The sequence below is a fragment of the Macrobrachium rosenbergii genome, chromosome 41, assembly GCF_040412425.1.
Source record: "Macrobrachium rosenbergii isolate ZJJX-2024 chromosome 41, ASM4041242v1, whole genome shotgun sequence".
Taxonomy (NCBI): Eukaryota; Metazoa; Arthropoda; class Malacostraca; order Decapoda; family Palaemonidae; genus Macrobrachium; species Macrobrachium rosenbergii.
In genome coordinates, this window is record NC_089781.1 from 88197988 (window position 1) to 88216458 (window position 18471).

At 37.5% G+C, this 18471-nt stretch overlaps 1 protein-coding gene and 2 non-coding genes across 3 annotated transcripts in view; all 3 read right to left on the reverse strand.

Annotated features, from left to right (window-relative positions):
• The window catches only part of LOC136826967 (probable ATP-dependent DNA helicase HFM1), a 189103-nt gene that overhangs the window by 100690 nt on the left and 69942 nt on the right, over positions 1-18471 (reverse strand). The window contains 2 exon segments of the mRNA XM_067084575.1: positions 8163-8307; positions 9024-9107. Coding sequence (XP_066940676.1) covers positions 8163-8307; positions 9024-9107 — 229 coding nt within the window.
• Positions 1583-1654, reverse strand: TRNAE-CUC (transfer RNA glutamic acid (anticodon CUC)). Its single transcript has one exon. It is a non-coding gene; the product is annotated as a tRNA-Glu (tRNA).
• On the reverse strand, positions 3565-3636 carry TRNAE-UUC (transfer RNA glutamic acid (anticodon UUC)). The gene has a single exon. It is a non-coding gene; the product is annotated as a tRNA-Glu (tRNA).

Sequence of the window (18471 nt, forward strand, 5' to 3'; positions counted from 1 at the left end):
CACAGTATTTATGAAAGCTTTACCATAACCTTACATAGGATAATTAAAGGCTTCACCATAATCTTGCACAGGTTAATTAAAGGCTTTACCACAATCTTACACAGGATAATTAAAGGTTTTACCATAATCTTACGTAGGATAATTAAAGGCTTCACCATAATCTTACAAAAGATAATTAAAGGCTTTACCATAATCTTACATAAGATAATGAGGGATTCAGAGGGAAAACAATTAGAAAGCAAAAAGTAAACTATATTCAATGTTGATGAGCGTAATGGATTCAAAAGACAGAAAAATGCGCTATCTATAACCATCAAAAGATTAAATGGAAAAAAATCTGATAGAAAGGGACTCAACCTCAATGCTACAGTCCTAAACTGGTCTCACTTCTTTCGAGATAAGGTAATTCAGTATTGCAGGAGTGCGCTAGACTAAGAAATACTGTAAGATACCGGCAGAATCTCATATTCTGGAAGGTTGAATGATAGGGGATAAGTCAGAATGGCTTAATCCCATGTTTATAACTTCAATGCAGCACCTGTGGGAACATGAAGCCTGAAAGTTCACTATGTAATAATAGTAGCAGCAGCTGGGGAATTTGTTGAAAACCAGTTTCTGAGGTACTATCACCTAAAATGCGTGAGTCGACAGAACGACCGAAATGAAATGGATCTTACACACAAGATGCGCATCACTAAATAAGACAACATGACTCTAATCCAAACACAAGAGAAAGGAGTCAATCTTCAATTACTGTGGGATTACTATCCAACAAAGCTGCATATTAGAGCCAGGATAATGTATCTTATGCAAAATTGCGTAGCTGATGGACACTACAGGCCTCTCCTTCAATACAAAATCTATTAATCACTACGCCCAGGATACTTTCATGTGGTGTGATGAACTGCAAGTTCTGAAACATGAAATAAACTAAAAACAAACTAGACCCCGTGAATTTAATCTATGCCATGAGTACCTTACATGCTTCCATTCACGCTAAACTAGTGACTTGATCTGATTTATGAAGTTTAGGCTGTCAAGCCAAGCAATAGGGCACTTTCAGCCTTTTAGCATCAAGACAGTGAAAAGAGGGAGTTAGTGTGGTTGGACAACAAGATATAGAGATCCAAAAAACAGAGGTGAAGTAAACAGATCTACTGGTGGAACTGGGGGGAAACGCCCAGAGTTGCATTACGAAGTAATGGAGAAGTTGAACAGTAAGACTAAAGAAAGGAAGCGGGAATAGAGCTTAAGTGAAAGGCTAAGCAGTGGCTGGAGCTAAGGGCCGAAGGACCGCTGCAAACGCCCTTTAGTAATATCTACAGTACACCAAGTGAAGTAAACTGATAAGGGAATGCAGATACCGATCGTTCCAAACCTTATTGCCTGGAATTAAATAAAAAAAGTTAACAATAAAACTCACAAAGGATCAAAAACTAAAATTAAAATATGAACATAACCTGCTGCTCTGACCAATCAACAAACTACCAAACCCACATACAACTGAAACGACAGAAACTAAGAAATTAGACGGATTTGAATCAAATTTATTGAGATCCAAATGCCAACCAAACAAAACAGCTTCCCGTGCCGGGAATCGAACCCGGGCCTCGCGGGTGAGAGCCGCGTATCCTAGCCACTAGACCACACGGGAGGTATCAGCTTGAAGGCAACTGCAAAATCTTGTTCCAATCCCCGTGATGACGGAGGTCTTCCAACTGAATAATTAAGTTCCTTTCACAAATCTCTTAGAACATAATTATATCTGTATCAGTAAACGAAAGGGAGGTTTAACTGATCAAAAGGCACGTAACTGGTCTGGAAAGCATGAAAAGGAAACTCTTAAGTCCTACTTTTACCTTCTCATTCCCACAAACACTCCCATACGTCTTCATCTCTAGATCATTTTTCATCACTTTCTCTTGACGTGCTCTTCTCACTTTCTTCTCATGAAACCCCGTTATCTAACTCCAATTTATGGACAAATTTTTCACTCTTTTCTCTCCAACTCAAACTTCTGTTTATCTTTTTGTTTCAATGAAATCTTCCTCATTTCGTCTCGGTTTCATTCCTAGTCTGAGTCGCTGTTTTTAATGAGCCTTTCCCTGATGTTTCTATCCGGTGTCCTCCCTTTTATTCCTTTGTCTCTCATGTCTTCTCGAATAAAGTCTCTCCATCCCTTCATTCTCTTCATTTCATACACTTACTGAATGGCTCATGGCATAATTTATCCAATTGCAAATATAGTACTTACCGCCAAATACACATCGGGTAAAGTCAACCGGATTCACGTCAGATATAAATACTTAAAAAATTAGAGTCGACTTTTCCTGTTCAACTGATTTCATTTCAACGATCTTTGTCTCGTCAGCATTTATATGCGTTAAGTCAAATGGGGTTCTCTTCACTGCATCAATTAAATTCACCTTACAGTTTATCTCAAAGTGATGCACTACAGTTGTAATTCTTGGGTCACCGTGGTTAACTCCTCTGCCATTGCTTATTTACCTCTGCCTACTTCAATAACTCCAAACACTTCTCTTCACTGATAAAGTGTCTCTTCCATTTAACGATTTTTCTCGCTTTACCCTTGAAATCTTTCTTTGCTGAACTCCGTAAGGAATCATCGAGGGAATGGAGAAGACGTAACATCACATACGGACGAACATTAGCAGAGGCAGAATTCAATTTATTTACTTAGGACACTGATCCCACTTGCTCTTTCCTATATCTGTATTTGCTCTTCTACATTTGTACAAATGGAAATTCAGTGTCGTGAAAATCAAGATTATTCACTAGAGTATAAAGCAACTCTTCCCAATGACATAATAGAACTTACATATTTCCTTATTGCTTGCACACAAGGAGGACGTCTATGTCTACGTCTTTGTGCCCTGAATTATTATAATTATTATTATTATTATATATTACAAAACATAGGTGCTGTACATGAGGGTTTTATGTAACCCTTAAGCAATTATAAAAAAAAAAAAAATTAAAACTGCCATTAACTGGATGGCGACCAATCGTAAAATATCAGTCGTCTAAATTATCTACTGGAGGTTATCAGGAAATCAGTCACATGCATCTACCTACGAAAGCACTTATCATTGCATACTTTGCTTTCACCTGCGTGTGTCAGCAAGTCTGTGTTGCTTAAATATCTCCAGACTGATCAAAAAGTATACTGAAAACATTCAATTACTGATTACCTCCAGATAATTCAGTTTGATTGCGTATCGATTAAGAAATGGTGTAGAATATTTATCAATGCCAAAGAACAATCGGTGGGTCTTCTGAGCTTCGAAAGAGGGGTCGAGCAATGTGTTATCATCCAAGGTCCACAGATTAGAATGTTCATTAGTCTTCTCGTAATCCAATATCAAAAAGACATGAAAACCGGCCCAAAATAATAACCTCCTAGGAAAAGACCCTTCTTTGTAATGACAATAACAATAACGATAACCTGATGGAAATCTTCCTGCCATACTTCCTCTGCTCCTCTATATTCTCAATCTAGTATTTTTTACTCTTCAGTACATCCAAGAAAACATCAAAAATGTCTTCCCATGCCGGGAATCGAACCCGGGCCTCCTGGGTGAAAGCCAGGTATCCTAGCCACTAGACCACATGGGATCTGCAAAGTGCTGAATTTCCAGTGAATAAATACAAAATAAATATCGATTTCTCAAAAATTACCTCTTGGTTTAATTCGATTAGAACAATGTCCTTTACTTGTGGTTAATCTGTTGTCAACCTTCTTCTGGTAGTGACCATGTAGGGTGTTTTTTTTATTGTGGGACTCCTTAAAACCAGTCTATAACAGTCACCCTTAATTTAAACATTCCTTCTTACTTCACTGAAGTTTTCTTTGGTGGGAGAACAGCACCACTGATTACTTGAGAAAATACCTTTCATGATTTGTAATATATACTGCATACTAAATACATTATATTCACTTTTGTTTGTATGTGGACTAATTCTTCCACCTTTTTGTATACATGCTACTAAAAAGTGACGAACAAAATGACACGACTTCTGGACAATCTCCTCACTAGTCAAGTCTCTCATGTTTACTCCGCCTCAAACACTGAAAGATTTAGGGGCTGCTCTTACAAGCAAGACCCCGTGCCGGCAGAAGGCCGGCTTGATCTGACAACTATGAGAAAACGGCTTTTATAATGTTAATGGAGGTAGAACGACAGGAACAGGTTTCGCAGAAGGAAACAAACCTAACCTTTCCTAGACTGTAATGTCCTGGCCTAACCAGACCTTACCTTCCTAACCTCCCTTAGGGCTCTGTGCCCTAACCTGGCCAGGTCTCTCTCTCTCTCTCTCTCTCTCTCTCTCTCTCTCTCTCTCTCTCTCTCTCTCTCTCTCTCTCTCGAGTAAAACACTAAATATCAGAGATAATGGACTACGCTTCCATTCGGAAACTACCCCAATGGAACTAATATTTTTGTAATGGATCACAATATAAAGTCCACGGTTGAGTGACCCGGGACAGCATGATGTCTGATGATTGACTGACTGATTTATTACGTCTATTAAAACTGGCGACACAACATCTAGAGGACCCTCTGGAAACTTTCATATGGCGAGAGACTACGACTCAATAGGCTCCGTTCAATTTACATTTTTGTGATTCTTGACTTTTCTGCAGTGAATGCGCTCCTACGCCTCACACGAAAACACTTTCGTGATCGTTTTTGCTATGCTAATTCAGCACTCTGGCAGTAAGTCGAAATGTAATTCCAACATCACGGAAGAAGCTAGTATGTGTATAATGACAGGTGTCACGACAGTAGCAAGAAGGTCTGCCCGTCCACAGCTTTATTCTTTAACCTTCTGCTTTACACTGCCTTACCTAGTTCTGTCATTTCCCCGTTCTCGTCCAAAGCCTATCCATGCCCTTACTCTTCTTTTACTACGCTATCCCCTGCTAATTTTAGGTAGGAAAACATACACATCATGCGAATACCTTTAAAAATTCTTATTGCAACACTTTTCAGAACTTTATTATTGGACAAATTCTCAGTAAGAGTGATGTTACTCATATTACTACTGCAATTATAAAAGGTTAGCACTTACAAACTGTATGATTGCTGTGCCTTTTCAACATCAATCTTTTTATGCCTAAACTGCACTTTGAAAGCTTCCGGAAGAGTGTTAAAGAATATTTTTGACTGAGTGGACAATGACAGGCTATTTGGTATCAGGAGGACTCAGGACAGTTAATCTTGGAAGGGGGAACTTAAAAACTTTCACATTCTCTGATTGTTATGTAGACTGAGTTAAGGAATAAACCATATCATTCTTCAACTGTCTACGCACATGTCTGTACAGGACAAATATACTTAAGAACCATGCAGGGTTTCTTCGGCGGCGTGAGGCCAGATAAAGAAACCTACAAACTCCAGGCAATTAAATAGTCTCACACCAGCTGCACAATTCTGTCACCTCACTTAAAATCCCCTTTATAGATTCAGTTCGTCTAAGATCCATTTGCAAAAAAAAAAAAAAGGTAAGGGTGTGTAACGACGTAGGAAAAACGCATAAACAACAAGTGACTCAGCCGTGCCGTCGCAACAATGTTGCATTTGTAAAAAATGCTTAATAATTCTACTTTTACCACTGACTCAAGTGTTTCAGGTGTCTCACTACCCATACGATTAAAACGATTTGTGACGAAGAGTAATGTAACGGTGGTTAAATAGTGGTTTCAGCTGCATTATCACGTCGAATGTCAAGGTTGCTATAAATCAGAATAATTAGCGAAAAAAATAAATCGAACGAGTTTCTTAAACGTAAACCAACAAATGAAAAGCTTTGGTTAATTTTTCTGTAAAGGAGAAACCATGCGAAAATCGCAAGGGATGTTACCATATTATCTTTTGTTTGGTTAACAGTACTTCAAGTGGCGTAATAAATAATCAAGAAATGACAGCAAGGGGAAAAGATAGGAGACACAAAAATTAAAGTTTATGAATAAATTTTTCAAGTGAGAGTAAGACACTGACGTCTTGAAAAAATGAAAACAACGGGTGAAAATTCCGATGGGACGACCACTTCTCTACCAGCTTCCTCGAATCCTCGAACAGTAAGACCGTATTGGAATGGAATGGAATGGAATGGAATAAGAAATTTAGGCTTGATGGGATGGAATGGAATGGAATGGAATCTGAAATTTAGACTTGAAGCCCAACACTGGAATCCGAGGGATTATCCAGCGCTTTAATGAATTTGGTTTGAGATGGATAGTTACGGCAATGAATTTATAAATTAAATAAAGTAAAAGAATTATTTTAAAACAATGGTAAAAATTAAAATTTGGCAAAAACTGATATGCCCCATAAAAAATTTGATAACTTTGCAATTATGATATGCATATAACATTTACAGTGTAAAAAAGTATAAAAAAAAAAATCCATAAACATGCTTATATACACAACTGCAAGTGTCTATACTACACTTGGCAACGTACCTAGAGTGTAAGACCGTATTGATCATGAGTTTAATCAGCACTTAGTTCCACAATGCATTTTGCTTTCTCTTGGCCTTCACATTTCAAAGACTCTCAAGGTGGCTAGGGACTCGACAGCAATGGAAAGATTTAAAGCGACACGATAGCCGAAAACCAAATTTCTTGAGTTAAAAAATGAGATGTATTCAATACATTCACCGACTCCGAAAAATTCCTGCAAAAGGACAAATTCTGTATCCTTAGATTTGTATCCGAGGTCTAACACTTGGCGTAAGCGTGTCAGTTCAAGAGTGAATGTGGTTGAGGTGTAAATCAAAATAGGAATGTAACTTACATAAGTTAGGAATAGCATGCAGAAACACCAGCATTCAGTCAACTGAGCTCAACGCAACTAGGCTGGAAACTGTGGAATACTGTATCACATCCAAGGAAATTCCTTTTATAATATCGCTGCTCAAACTAAGTATAACACTGTCTCATTCGTTAATTTCACAAAGCATGATGATATGACAAGAGCAATTTACGTACCACGAATCTTCGCGTTACTAAAGAGAAGTGAGAAAAAATTCAATGAAACAATCAAAACTTACATAACAAACTGACCCATTCACTACCCAAGAGAAAGGCACATCTAGGATGGTAATACAAAACATTACTTTCCTCGAAAGAACATTCACTACAACTTCTATGTATTTTTATCGACTTGATTCCTTTTACCTTGTTACTTAGGAAGTTAAAAGTAACCGTATGCGACTGGGGGTAAAAATAACACGATCCACTGCGAGATTATGGTGCCGAGTCAACAACAGTCAGAAGCGCATCCAAGTAAATCAAACATCAGTACCTCTTCAATTAAAGACAATGCTTGACCTTCTGCAAAGGTCGACACGCGGTTGCGTAAGACGGAGATTCTCCAGAATAAATAGATGCAAATCTGATGAGGAAGTCGAAGAACGAATGACAACCACCTTGAAGGAATGACTTCGATTACACATCACACAATCAAGTGTGCACTTGAATAACACGAGTGATTCTTTGGTCAACGTTCACTTCTCACCCAACGAAATGAAGAGTGTCCTCTATGCCAAATCCAAGTTGATAAGCACTTTATATATCCATATATATATATATATATATATATATATATATATATATATATATATATATATATATATATATATATATATATATATATATGTGTGATACTTTAAAGCAACTATGTACATAAAGGTAGACTGAACCTTTCACAGGAGCTCGAGGGTTTACTGGTAGGATAAGTACAGGATCAGTCCTTCGTACCACTTGCACTTAGGCTATGGAAATCTGCCCTTGTCTGAACCACTGGACTTAGCTCTTATGAAAAGCGGGGCTGTCCATTACCCAAAAACATTCTTAAAGAACGAAACAAACTCAAAAAACACCTATTTCATTAAAAGCAAACATAAAAATGGGCCATATTTTTCTTCCTCTCAATTATAAAAACTCAAATTCTTACCTTGAAGTTTGGCTTCCAGTATAAATAGAACTCTTATAAAAAAAACAGGTTTGTTCATTAACCTAAATCCTTCTTAAAGAACCAAACAAACTCAGAAAACAGTTATTTCATTAAAAACTACCATAAAGTAGACAACATGGCCTTATTTTTCTTCCTCTCAATTATAAAAACTCAAATTCTTACCTTGAAGTTTGGCTTCCAGTTGAGAAGGTTTCATATTGAGAGGAAGGCCGTAATGTCGAGGGTTATACTGAACCCTCACGTAGAAGAAAGTGGATCGAAGCCATTCTACAGCTACAGCAAGATCGGTTACAGTACCCAGCACGATCTACGAATAATAATAATCATGAAAATAAAATCACAAAAATTATATTTTAATTTGTACACATTTATATACATATATTTCATCAAGAAGAAGACCAGAAGTAATTTTTATTATCATTATTATCATTACTGATTGACTATGAAATATTATTATTTGTTGTGTTTCATTCATAAGATGAACCCTATCCATATAGAACAAGCCCACAGGGACCACTGACTTGAAATTCAAGCTTCCAAAGAATATGGTGTTCAGTGGAAAGAAGTAACACGAGGTAATGGGAAATACAGAAAGAAGGGATCAGTAATTAGAAGATGAAAAATATATTAATAAATAAATATAAAAAATGTGGGTAAATCATTAAAATACTGGGGCAAGTAACAACCACTTTCATCTTCATGGGCTGAATAACGAATGGACACCAACTGCATAAAATTTCACTAACATCATCAGTTTCATACAATTACACTAAAGGATCATCAGCAGTGTGTAGACAACGCTCCCTCCTTTGTTTCCCCAACGTACAAACAATCCACCACTCACCTCAACCTTCCAAGAACTTTCTAGCTTCCGGGAATTTATGGTCTTTCCGTTCCAGTGCTTGTTTTCACACTATCTGTCCCGTACTTATTAGATCTTCAGCTCCTGCTACGAGAGAGAGAGAGAGAGAGAGAGAGAGAGAGAGAGAGAGAGAGAGAGAGAGAGAGAGCGCGTTCACTAACCTCTGCATTGAGATGTTCCACCAGATTGAAATGAAGATAAGACTCCAAAACATCCTTGCCATTCACTAGATTTTCATACTTCGTCTGAAAAAAATAACAAGAGCGGTTGAAAATTACATTTAAAAACTCAATCCACAGATTTGTTCCTTAAAATGTAATGATGGTAAAGAGGTACTTCATATAGCAAGATGTAAGGAAAAATTTGTTTCACAATGCTTTGAGCAAGGTCTGTTTAATCTTCCCCAATCCTCAATTTTGTGGTATGTGGATTTTAAGGTTTACAGGTCTCATTTGCCTTTCAAGTAATATCATGAGGTTCGAATCATACGGGTTATAGGTCTCTTCACCAGATTTCAAGTTCATAAGTATGTCAATTCTTGAGTTATGGAACTAAAATAATGGCTTAACCCACAAGACGTGGTACTTTTATCAAATTAAACAAGTTTTGGGTACCGCTGTGTAAATGCCAATACAAACCTTCAAATTCTTTAGTACACTGGTTGACATATTAATGGAAAGAAAACAAAAGCCAAGCAGATACAGTATTGTTGTAATAGCAGCAGCATTGTCAAGAAGCTAAACAAGTTTTGGGCTATGCCAATGGCACAGCAAGGTTTCCCACTTCAGAATAAATACATGAGTATTCTGTTTCTTCAGCTGTTACTACAAAGACAATGTACAACCCGGTTCTGTCAGTACTGTTGGACTGTTGAATACCCAATCCCTAAAGAGGTAAGGCCTGGGGATGATACTAAAGTTATGGATTAGTCGTTGGAAGTCATTTACGCTATCAGTTCTAAATTCTAATCGGAGAATATAGAATTTAGGCCAAAGGCCAAGTGCTGGGACCTATCACGTCATTCAGCGATGAAAGGGAAACTGATAGTAGGAAGGTTTGAAAGGTGTATCAGGAGGAAAACCTCGCAGTTGCATTAGGAAACAATTTTTACAGAAAGTCGACAGTCAGATGGAAGAAAATATGAAAGGAGGTACAGTAAAAGAAATGAGAGAGGTTGCAGCTAGGGGCAGAATGGACGCTGCAAAGACTCTTAAGTAAATTCTAATCAGTTAAAATGACTGCGTGAGCCTTTATACGTCATGGACAGGCAATAAAACTTTGAGAGGAGTCCTTCAGCCACAGAATAAAACTAACAATTCGCACTAGCAGGTTTCCGATTGCTAATAAATTAATGGAATCAGTAATTGGATGGATCTAAAATAGCAAACTTTACAGCGGCAAACAAATAAAAAGACCAACAGCTTAGGAAATAATAAATTTCTTTTTTATCAATTTCTACGTTTTGCATGACGTCTCATCTCTCGCACGGCCAGTCAAGCATAGAACCGAAAGAATCAAAGTAACGCCTGTTAATATGCTCCTTCTGAGGCAGCTAAGCAATACCCACATTAAATTGCCAGAAGAGTCCTTGTAACTGATGGGAGTGGTAATTCAATTTACATTTACCTTTCCCAGAATTTATATTCAATATGGGTTTAATGGGTTTAATGGGAGACTCGTAACAAGTAAAAAATGCGCCAAGGTTTATTCGGCGCAATCGAGTTTTCTGCGCAGCCGCTACAGCGTGTGATCAAGGCCACCGAAAATAGATCTATCTCTCGGTGGTCTCGGTATAATGCTGTATGAGCCGCGGCCCATAAATTTTTAACCACGGCCCGGTGGTGGCATATTTTATATCGTTGCCAGAAGCACGATTATGGCCTAACTTTAACCTTAAATAAAATAAAAACTACTGAGGCTAGAGGGCTGCAATTTGCTACGTTTGATGATTGGAAGGTGTATGATCATCCATACCAATTTGCAACCACCTAGCCTCAGTAGTTTTTAAGATCTGAGGGCGGGCAGAAAAAGTGCTAAAAAAAAAAAAAAAAAAAGAGTGCGGACAGAATAAAGCGCGGACGGACAGACAAAGCCGGCACAATAGTTTTCTTTAACAGAAAACTAAAAAGGTACTGGTTACTGGATTTCTTTTGTGTTTTATTCTAGGAAAACGAAAGATGACAGCTGAACAATCCCCTTCCTCCTCCTTTTCAGAACCTCTTAGTCAAGCGTATACAGTAGGTAAAAGAACCAGAGTTGTAAACATATTTGACTCAACATATAATGCCTAAAAAGTTGCAATCCTTTCATATCTCATGGAATACTTTTGTTGCTGTCCATGACCGTAAGGAAGAAATTAATTCATGAATTTTGAAATCCATTAACATAAAAATCGCTGTTTACCCCTCTTCAAATAAATGTTGCGTTATAACTGTCTTTCATAAACAATAGAATATCGAGCAACAGCATACTTGCGTTCACCGTAAATCAACATTTTAGTTGTGTATCCACATTACCTTAACTTTCAAAGTGAGCATGAGAAAGTTACATATATCTGGTAACCCATATGAAATACTGGGCTTCTATGACAAAGGAAAAATCCACGTCTACAATTATTGTCGACCATTTGAGTGAGAGTCACTAGCTTTGACCAAGTGTAATGCTTTATAATATGTGATGCATGTTCCCGATCCCAAATAGACAACAGATAATCAAGTCCGGAGCGACTGCAATTACAGCGCTTAATCATGCAAAAGGATGAGATTTATTGCAAAACCTGAAAGTCATAATACAAAAGTAACTTTATGTTACGCATAATTTTAGGATACCAGTGTTCCAAATCTCCCATAAGTGCCATTACTGCATGTCTATGCGTATTCAGGTTAACTGATGGAAAACATTACGGACTTTTCATGAAATTAGCTACAATAGGTGTTCTTAAAACCATTATGGATTTTGCGGTTCATATCAATCCAGGTATAATTTGTGCACTGACTAACAATCGATAACGAGCATAGTTTCATTACTGCATTTTCTTTGTATTATTAACCTTTTCAACAAAAAAATTGTACATATTCCTTTAAAGGCAAGAATACCTGAATAACATAAAATACGATAACTGCTTCTTACCACTAAAATCTTGCATTGTTCAATTGTCAAATTACAAGATTTATCTTCAGTAAAAAGCAATTATTTTCTAAAAGGCTTCCAACTGAAATGAAAACAAATTAACAATATGAAATACATGCACTCTACAACTTCCGATTCAGGGACAACACTTGTGCAGAGCATCCACAATGCCAAGGTTTACAAAAAGCCTCCATAAGGTCTGACTATTCCCAATTTCGTGTACTGAGCCATACACGTCTCTTGCTAAATCTCTTTCCTCACCCTTTTATTTTATAATAATGCCCCCACCTGACTAGGCCTCCGTTTTTGTTCACAATTTTCAGTATAAAATTTTTCCTAACATTTCTCACTAATAATTTAAAAATTTATTCAAATTGTCCCCAAGACAACTATGAAATTTTCTACTACATTCATATACCTCCAAGTCTCCAGCTTTTGTCTATAACATCACATGTGCCCGAATAAATATGAGATGACAAGACACCAATATGCCTGCTGCTAGTTCTTTGACAGGACACCAATATGCCTGCTGCTAGTTCTTGATTAAGTGCATAGATAACTGTTAGTAAGCAGTGCTGGGTCATACCTAAACTGATCAAGTAGAAATTAGCAAGGAATCATCGTAAAAGACTAAGGTTTCAAGAAGCAAGTATATGATAGTTCCAGGTACCAAACGTACGGAATCGTCCCAAACGTTTTATATAAATATCCTTATGCTTGCATTTAAATACATTTTTATCTGTTTATTATTTTTTTTTTCTTTTTAATACGTGAGATCTCTTTTTTTTATGTAGCTAGTTCCTTTTACCTTCTCTTACTTCTTAACGAACACCATACTCTTTGGACGCTTGAATTCCAAGTCAATGGCCCCTGCAGTGGGCTTGTTCCATATGAATAGGGTTCATCTCTCTGAATAATAATAATAATAATAATAATAATAATAATAATAATAATAATAATAATAATAATAATAATAATAATAAATACTTAGGAATTGTTCACAATTTTTTTAAGGTGAAAAGACTCTGAGCGGATACATGCTGAAACCAAGCTCGTGCTTAATTACTCTTGTTACATCCTGTTAACAGATCAAAAATCTTCTTTTGTTGATAAAATAATTCAGAAATGTTAAGGAAAGTCTGCGGGACTTTGTAAACAGACACTCACAATAATTATCAGTTCTTCACTGCTAGCCTTCAAGTCACGTCGCTAGAGGCTTTGTTACCCTTTGGCAACAAACGTCAGGAACAAGGAAACAATGACGTCATGTAATAGTAGGTCCAATGTATGGAGGACGCTGAACCATGTCTATTTTTGGCCGTGAAACAATTCACCAAGTCGTTCCGAATCCGTGAGCGAACCTGGTCATTACTGGCTCCGAAGAGTGAGCAGGATTGAGCACTTATGCAAATTGAACCTATAAGGTGTGCAAGGTCAGGGTAGGTAGACCCATAAATTTCTTTCAAAGACTCTCTTAGACAGAGGGAGAAGAATTGCTCGGGAGGCATTTGAAGAAGCCCAATTCTTGAGCAACAGCCCCCGTGATGTATAGGCCATGAGGTGGGAACCATGCGAGAGAGGTAAACAGTCTCTCTACAACAATATGAGGCTTCCTGGTCACTGGAAAGAGAGAGAGAGAGAGAGAGAGAGAGAGAGAGAGAGAGAGAGAGAGAGAGAGAGAGAGAAATATCTTGCAAAAGCATAACTTCCATTAGTCGGTGGAATAAAAAACATCTTTGTAAAACATGAAAAACTATTGTTCACTCCATAATAATCAATCTGTATCTATCTTGCAAAAACATAACTTCCATTAGTCTGTGGAATAAAGAACATCTTTGTAAAACATGAACAACTATTGTTCACTCCATAATAATCATTCTGTATCCTTGCAAAACATAACTTCCATTAGTCAATGCAATAAAAAAACATCGTTGTAAAACATGAAAAACTAATGTTCACTCCGTAATAATCATTCTGTATCAGAAAAAAATGCGAGTGACCTTAAGCTTCTGACATCTTGCAAATATCAAGCCTCCACACGCTGCAAGTTCCTAGGTAGAGCAACTTACGGGATACAGGGAGGAGAACTTGGAGCGATATTTCATAAATCACTGAGCCCTAGGTTTTCTTAATGGCAACGCCCAAAAGATAGACTGAAAGGATACTTCATCGAAGCAAAGGCCACATATACCCGGCATTGATTACCAAAGTCGGTGAGACGCCAGATTAAGTAAATAAGCAGCCACTGGCCTGACAACCTGGCGACGTTAACTTAATGACCGATAGTGTTGAGGCACTTCAAGTATGGTGTCTTTCCGCAAGATATTTAGTTCCTTAGTCTTGCAGTTCCTAATCAAACTCTCCACTTGGAATTGCACTGTCATAACTCTACGTCAATGCCCTTGGATGAGTTGTCAGTTGACTTTAAAATGTAGGTCTCATGTCTCCATCAATGTACGATCACAAACAATTCTGCTTTAAAGTCTTCCGTGGAAGAAACTTACAATATCTACCCAATATAATAAACAACAGTCCATCTGGAGTTTTTTAAACGTAATTATCGAAAACGTCTTAATAAAAGCTGATGACTTTAACACAATGAAACTCTGTCTCAAAAACATTTTAAAACAGAACAAAGTCTTCTACACAAAATGAAAAAGGAAGATACTGCCCTTGGTGAAAATATTAATTTTGGGTTACTTGGAAGGGCTCCATTGAAATTCCTATCCTGACAAATTTTGGTATATCTGGACATGAATTAAAACGTTAAAAAGATTCCTCTCCTAAGATCATTCCAAGTTTCATCTAAATTCATATCACAAGTAAATGTCAATTGAAACAAATTTATTAAAATAGAAGAATTGACGCAAAACATCATAAAAAAATCTATAAAAGGCTTCTTATTTAATTAGACCTGGCTACATGTCATAAGAAAATTCATTTAAATATATCATGGTAACTATAAAAACAAATCTAAGACATCGCCTACCATCTACCTAAGGCTCAGCATCATAAACCGAGGATCCAGAGAAGAACTCTCCTCGACTCCACTGGGAAGATTCACTCAAATCCGTTTCAAAACAGCTCATTGCTGCATCGTCTACTCTTGGGAAACACCGGCTCTGTTTTTAGAAGCGATCCAGCCACCCGGAACTACCCTTGAAAAATCCACAGCCAAAACCTGATAAACAACTGCCATCATCTGCACGATTTATGAACTACTGACGTCATCCTCCCTGCTACCATTTTCCCAATCTAATTAGGGTCATTCGCATCCCTCTGAAATTATGCAAAAGGGGACGCCGAAGAGGATCTGGCGCACCCTTTCGCCTACTGTCACGTTTGGACCCCGGGGCCGCAATTGCACAAGGAAAGGTAATGGATGTTAGGATCCCAAATTCATGTTCGACCTCAGGTCTAATCGTGATGATAAATGGTCTGCTACACAATGGGTACGATCCTTCCACTGTTTCATAATACGGCTTTCGGGGTATACGGAAGGTATGAGGGTACTGACTTGCAAAACTCGTCTTCAGTCTCTAAGCAAATTTTAACTGGAATACTTATATTATTCAAGTTAATTTTGTTTACTGCTGATAACGTACTTCAAAATACCAGCAAAACAAATCCCTTTCATCCTCAATTGTGAAAGCTCATTTTGGCACACGTCTTCCTTCTCTTTTATAACAAACAGCAAATAATATAGGCATGGCATATACAGTAGAATTTAGGCCAAAGGGCAAGCGCTGGGACCTATGAGGTCATTCGGCGCTGAAAGGGAAATTGACAGTAGAAAGGTCTGAAAGGTGTAACAGGAGGAAATCCTCAAAGCAGTTGCACTATGAAACAATTCTTAGGAGAGGGTGGATAGCAAGATGGAAAAAAGAGAATACGAATGGAGGTTCAGTAAAAGGAATGGAAGGGGTTGCACCTAGGGGGCCGAAGGGACGTTGCAAAGAACCTTAAGTAACGCCTACAGTGCATCGCGGGAGGCGCACTGACGGCACTATCCCTTTACGGAAATACTAATAGATTCGCCAGCAAACATCGATTATACAAGATCTTATCATCTAAAGCAAAACTTACTTCACAAATTCATATTTATCCAAGATACTGATGAAGTAACGATTAAAGATAATAATGTAATAACATGGATTTGGATCCTGGAAGGTACCAACTCCACACCTTAACAATTATCCAGGAACTCCGTACTTCATTTTAATTAGCTTCTTTACATTAAAAAAATTTATGAAACCAAAGGATTCCATGTTTTATTATTAATAATACACTATTTAGGAACACTTAAACGGTAATTAACTTTCCAAGCAAGAGTGAGGTCCACATCAGGTCTCCTACTAACTTTTAACACCTTCCCACAAAGCAAGAGCCCGTGCTGACATCAGGCAGGCTTAATACAAATCAACCAACCTACTTATGGAGTTGTTTCCATATTGGGTGCGCACTTTCAATAGAATCAAATTAGATAAAATTTATTTCTTTACTTACAATAAAACCACTCCATTACATGACTGTATTAGGATCAACAATATCCAAATAAAATAACACTTAAGGAGGAAGATATAAATAGCAAGTAATAAGTGCGCCGAAGTTTCTCCGGCGCAATCGAGTTTTCTGTACAGCCGCTACAGCGTATAATCAAGGCCACCGAAAATACATCTATCTTTCGGTGGTCTCGGTATAAAGATGTATGAGCCTAGAACCATGAAACTTTAACCACGGCCCGGTGGTGGCCTATCCTATATCGTTGCCAGAAGCACGGTTATGGCTAACTTTAACCTTAAATAAAATGAAAACTACTGAGGCTAGAGGGCTGCAATTTTGGATGTTTGATAATTGGAGGGTGGATGATCAACAAACCAATTTGCAACCCTCTAGCCTGAGTGGTTTTTAAGATCTGACGGCGGACAGAAAAAGTGCGGACAGAAAAAAGTGCCGACGGACGGACAAACCCGGCACAGTAATTTTCTTTTACAGAAAACTAAAAAACTAATAACAGCTTACACTTCAATGACACCATATGTGAGCTATCATAGAGGCTTTAATGAAGTGAGTTTACCTTCTCAATGGATCGCTCGCTCTCCCCACTCACGAATTTCATTTCCTAAATCCTGATCAGTGTTATTTCCTAAATCCTGATCAGTGTTACAGAATAACTGGGTTACCACTATCATTACCTATCATCACCAATGACAAGCCTACACCAAACGTAATTGAAATACCCGTCATTAGAGAGCCACTTTTTCCTTATTTCAGCCATTATTTGCATCCATCTAAAACCATCTCCCAGAGGTAAAGATTACAGTACAGTAGACTGCAGTTTGAGTGCTCAAGCGTTTGTTAATTATACTCACTTAATTTATGGTAACGACAACAATTTAGTTTTTAAACTACTGCTCATATAAAGTATTGATGTTCTGCGTGTTGATGGTTCTGATCTTCATGAAGCTTCCTTTTTATGTCTCTATTCATTTATTTTACCTTGTACCCCGAGGAAGTGTAAGCTACGCAATACACGAAACCATTTGGTACCTGATCTTTAATCTGCACCTTTTCTGTGGTTATCTACGTATATATCATTTAAGTGCAAAAGTTAAGTAGTTTATCACATTAATTATATATATATATATATATATATATATATATATATATATATATATATATATATATATATATATATTATATGTGTATGTATATTTATAAATATGAGAAATAACTTCAGTATACATTTGATAGCAGTAACCTGGAATGAAAAACTTATTACGAGTAAGCTGTCATTATCACTTATACAATAAAAACCATTAAAATGTGTAAAGATTAGGGGGAAAAAAAACAGCCTCCGCGTGGTTAGAATAACAACCTTAATATATAAACTGCAATGTGTGTCATACATCTACTTTTCCGGTGTGTAACAATGTCTATAGGTAGCCTAATGAGTCAGACGTATAGAATAGAATATGGAATTTAGGCCTAAGGCCAAGCACCGGGACCTATGAGGTCATTCAGCGCTGAAAGGGGCAATAGACAGTAAGCAAGTTTTAAAGGTTGCAGTTGCACTATGAAACAATCGTTAGAGAGGGTGGAAAGTTAGAAGGAAGAGATTATGAACGGAGGTACAGTAAAAAGAATGAAAAAGGTTGCAGCTAGGGGCCGAAGGCACGTTGCAAAGAACCTAAAGTACTGCCTACAGTGCACCACATGAGGTACACTGAGAGCACTAACCCGTAAGGGTTACACGTTTAGCATCACAAAACCCTGACCATAAAAAGGTAGAGAGCCGTAATGTACTTGATACCTTGTTAAAATGTTGCAATTGCAACATACCTTAAACGGTGCGGTCATTTTGACAAGGCAGGTACACTAGTATGACGAGTATTAAGCAAAACACTGGTAAGATACAACCCGCTGAAATACTGTATTTTGTTGCATAATGTTAAGCGTTGCATTGTTGTTTTCAGTTTC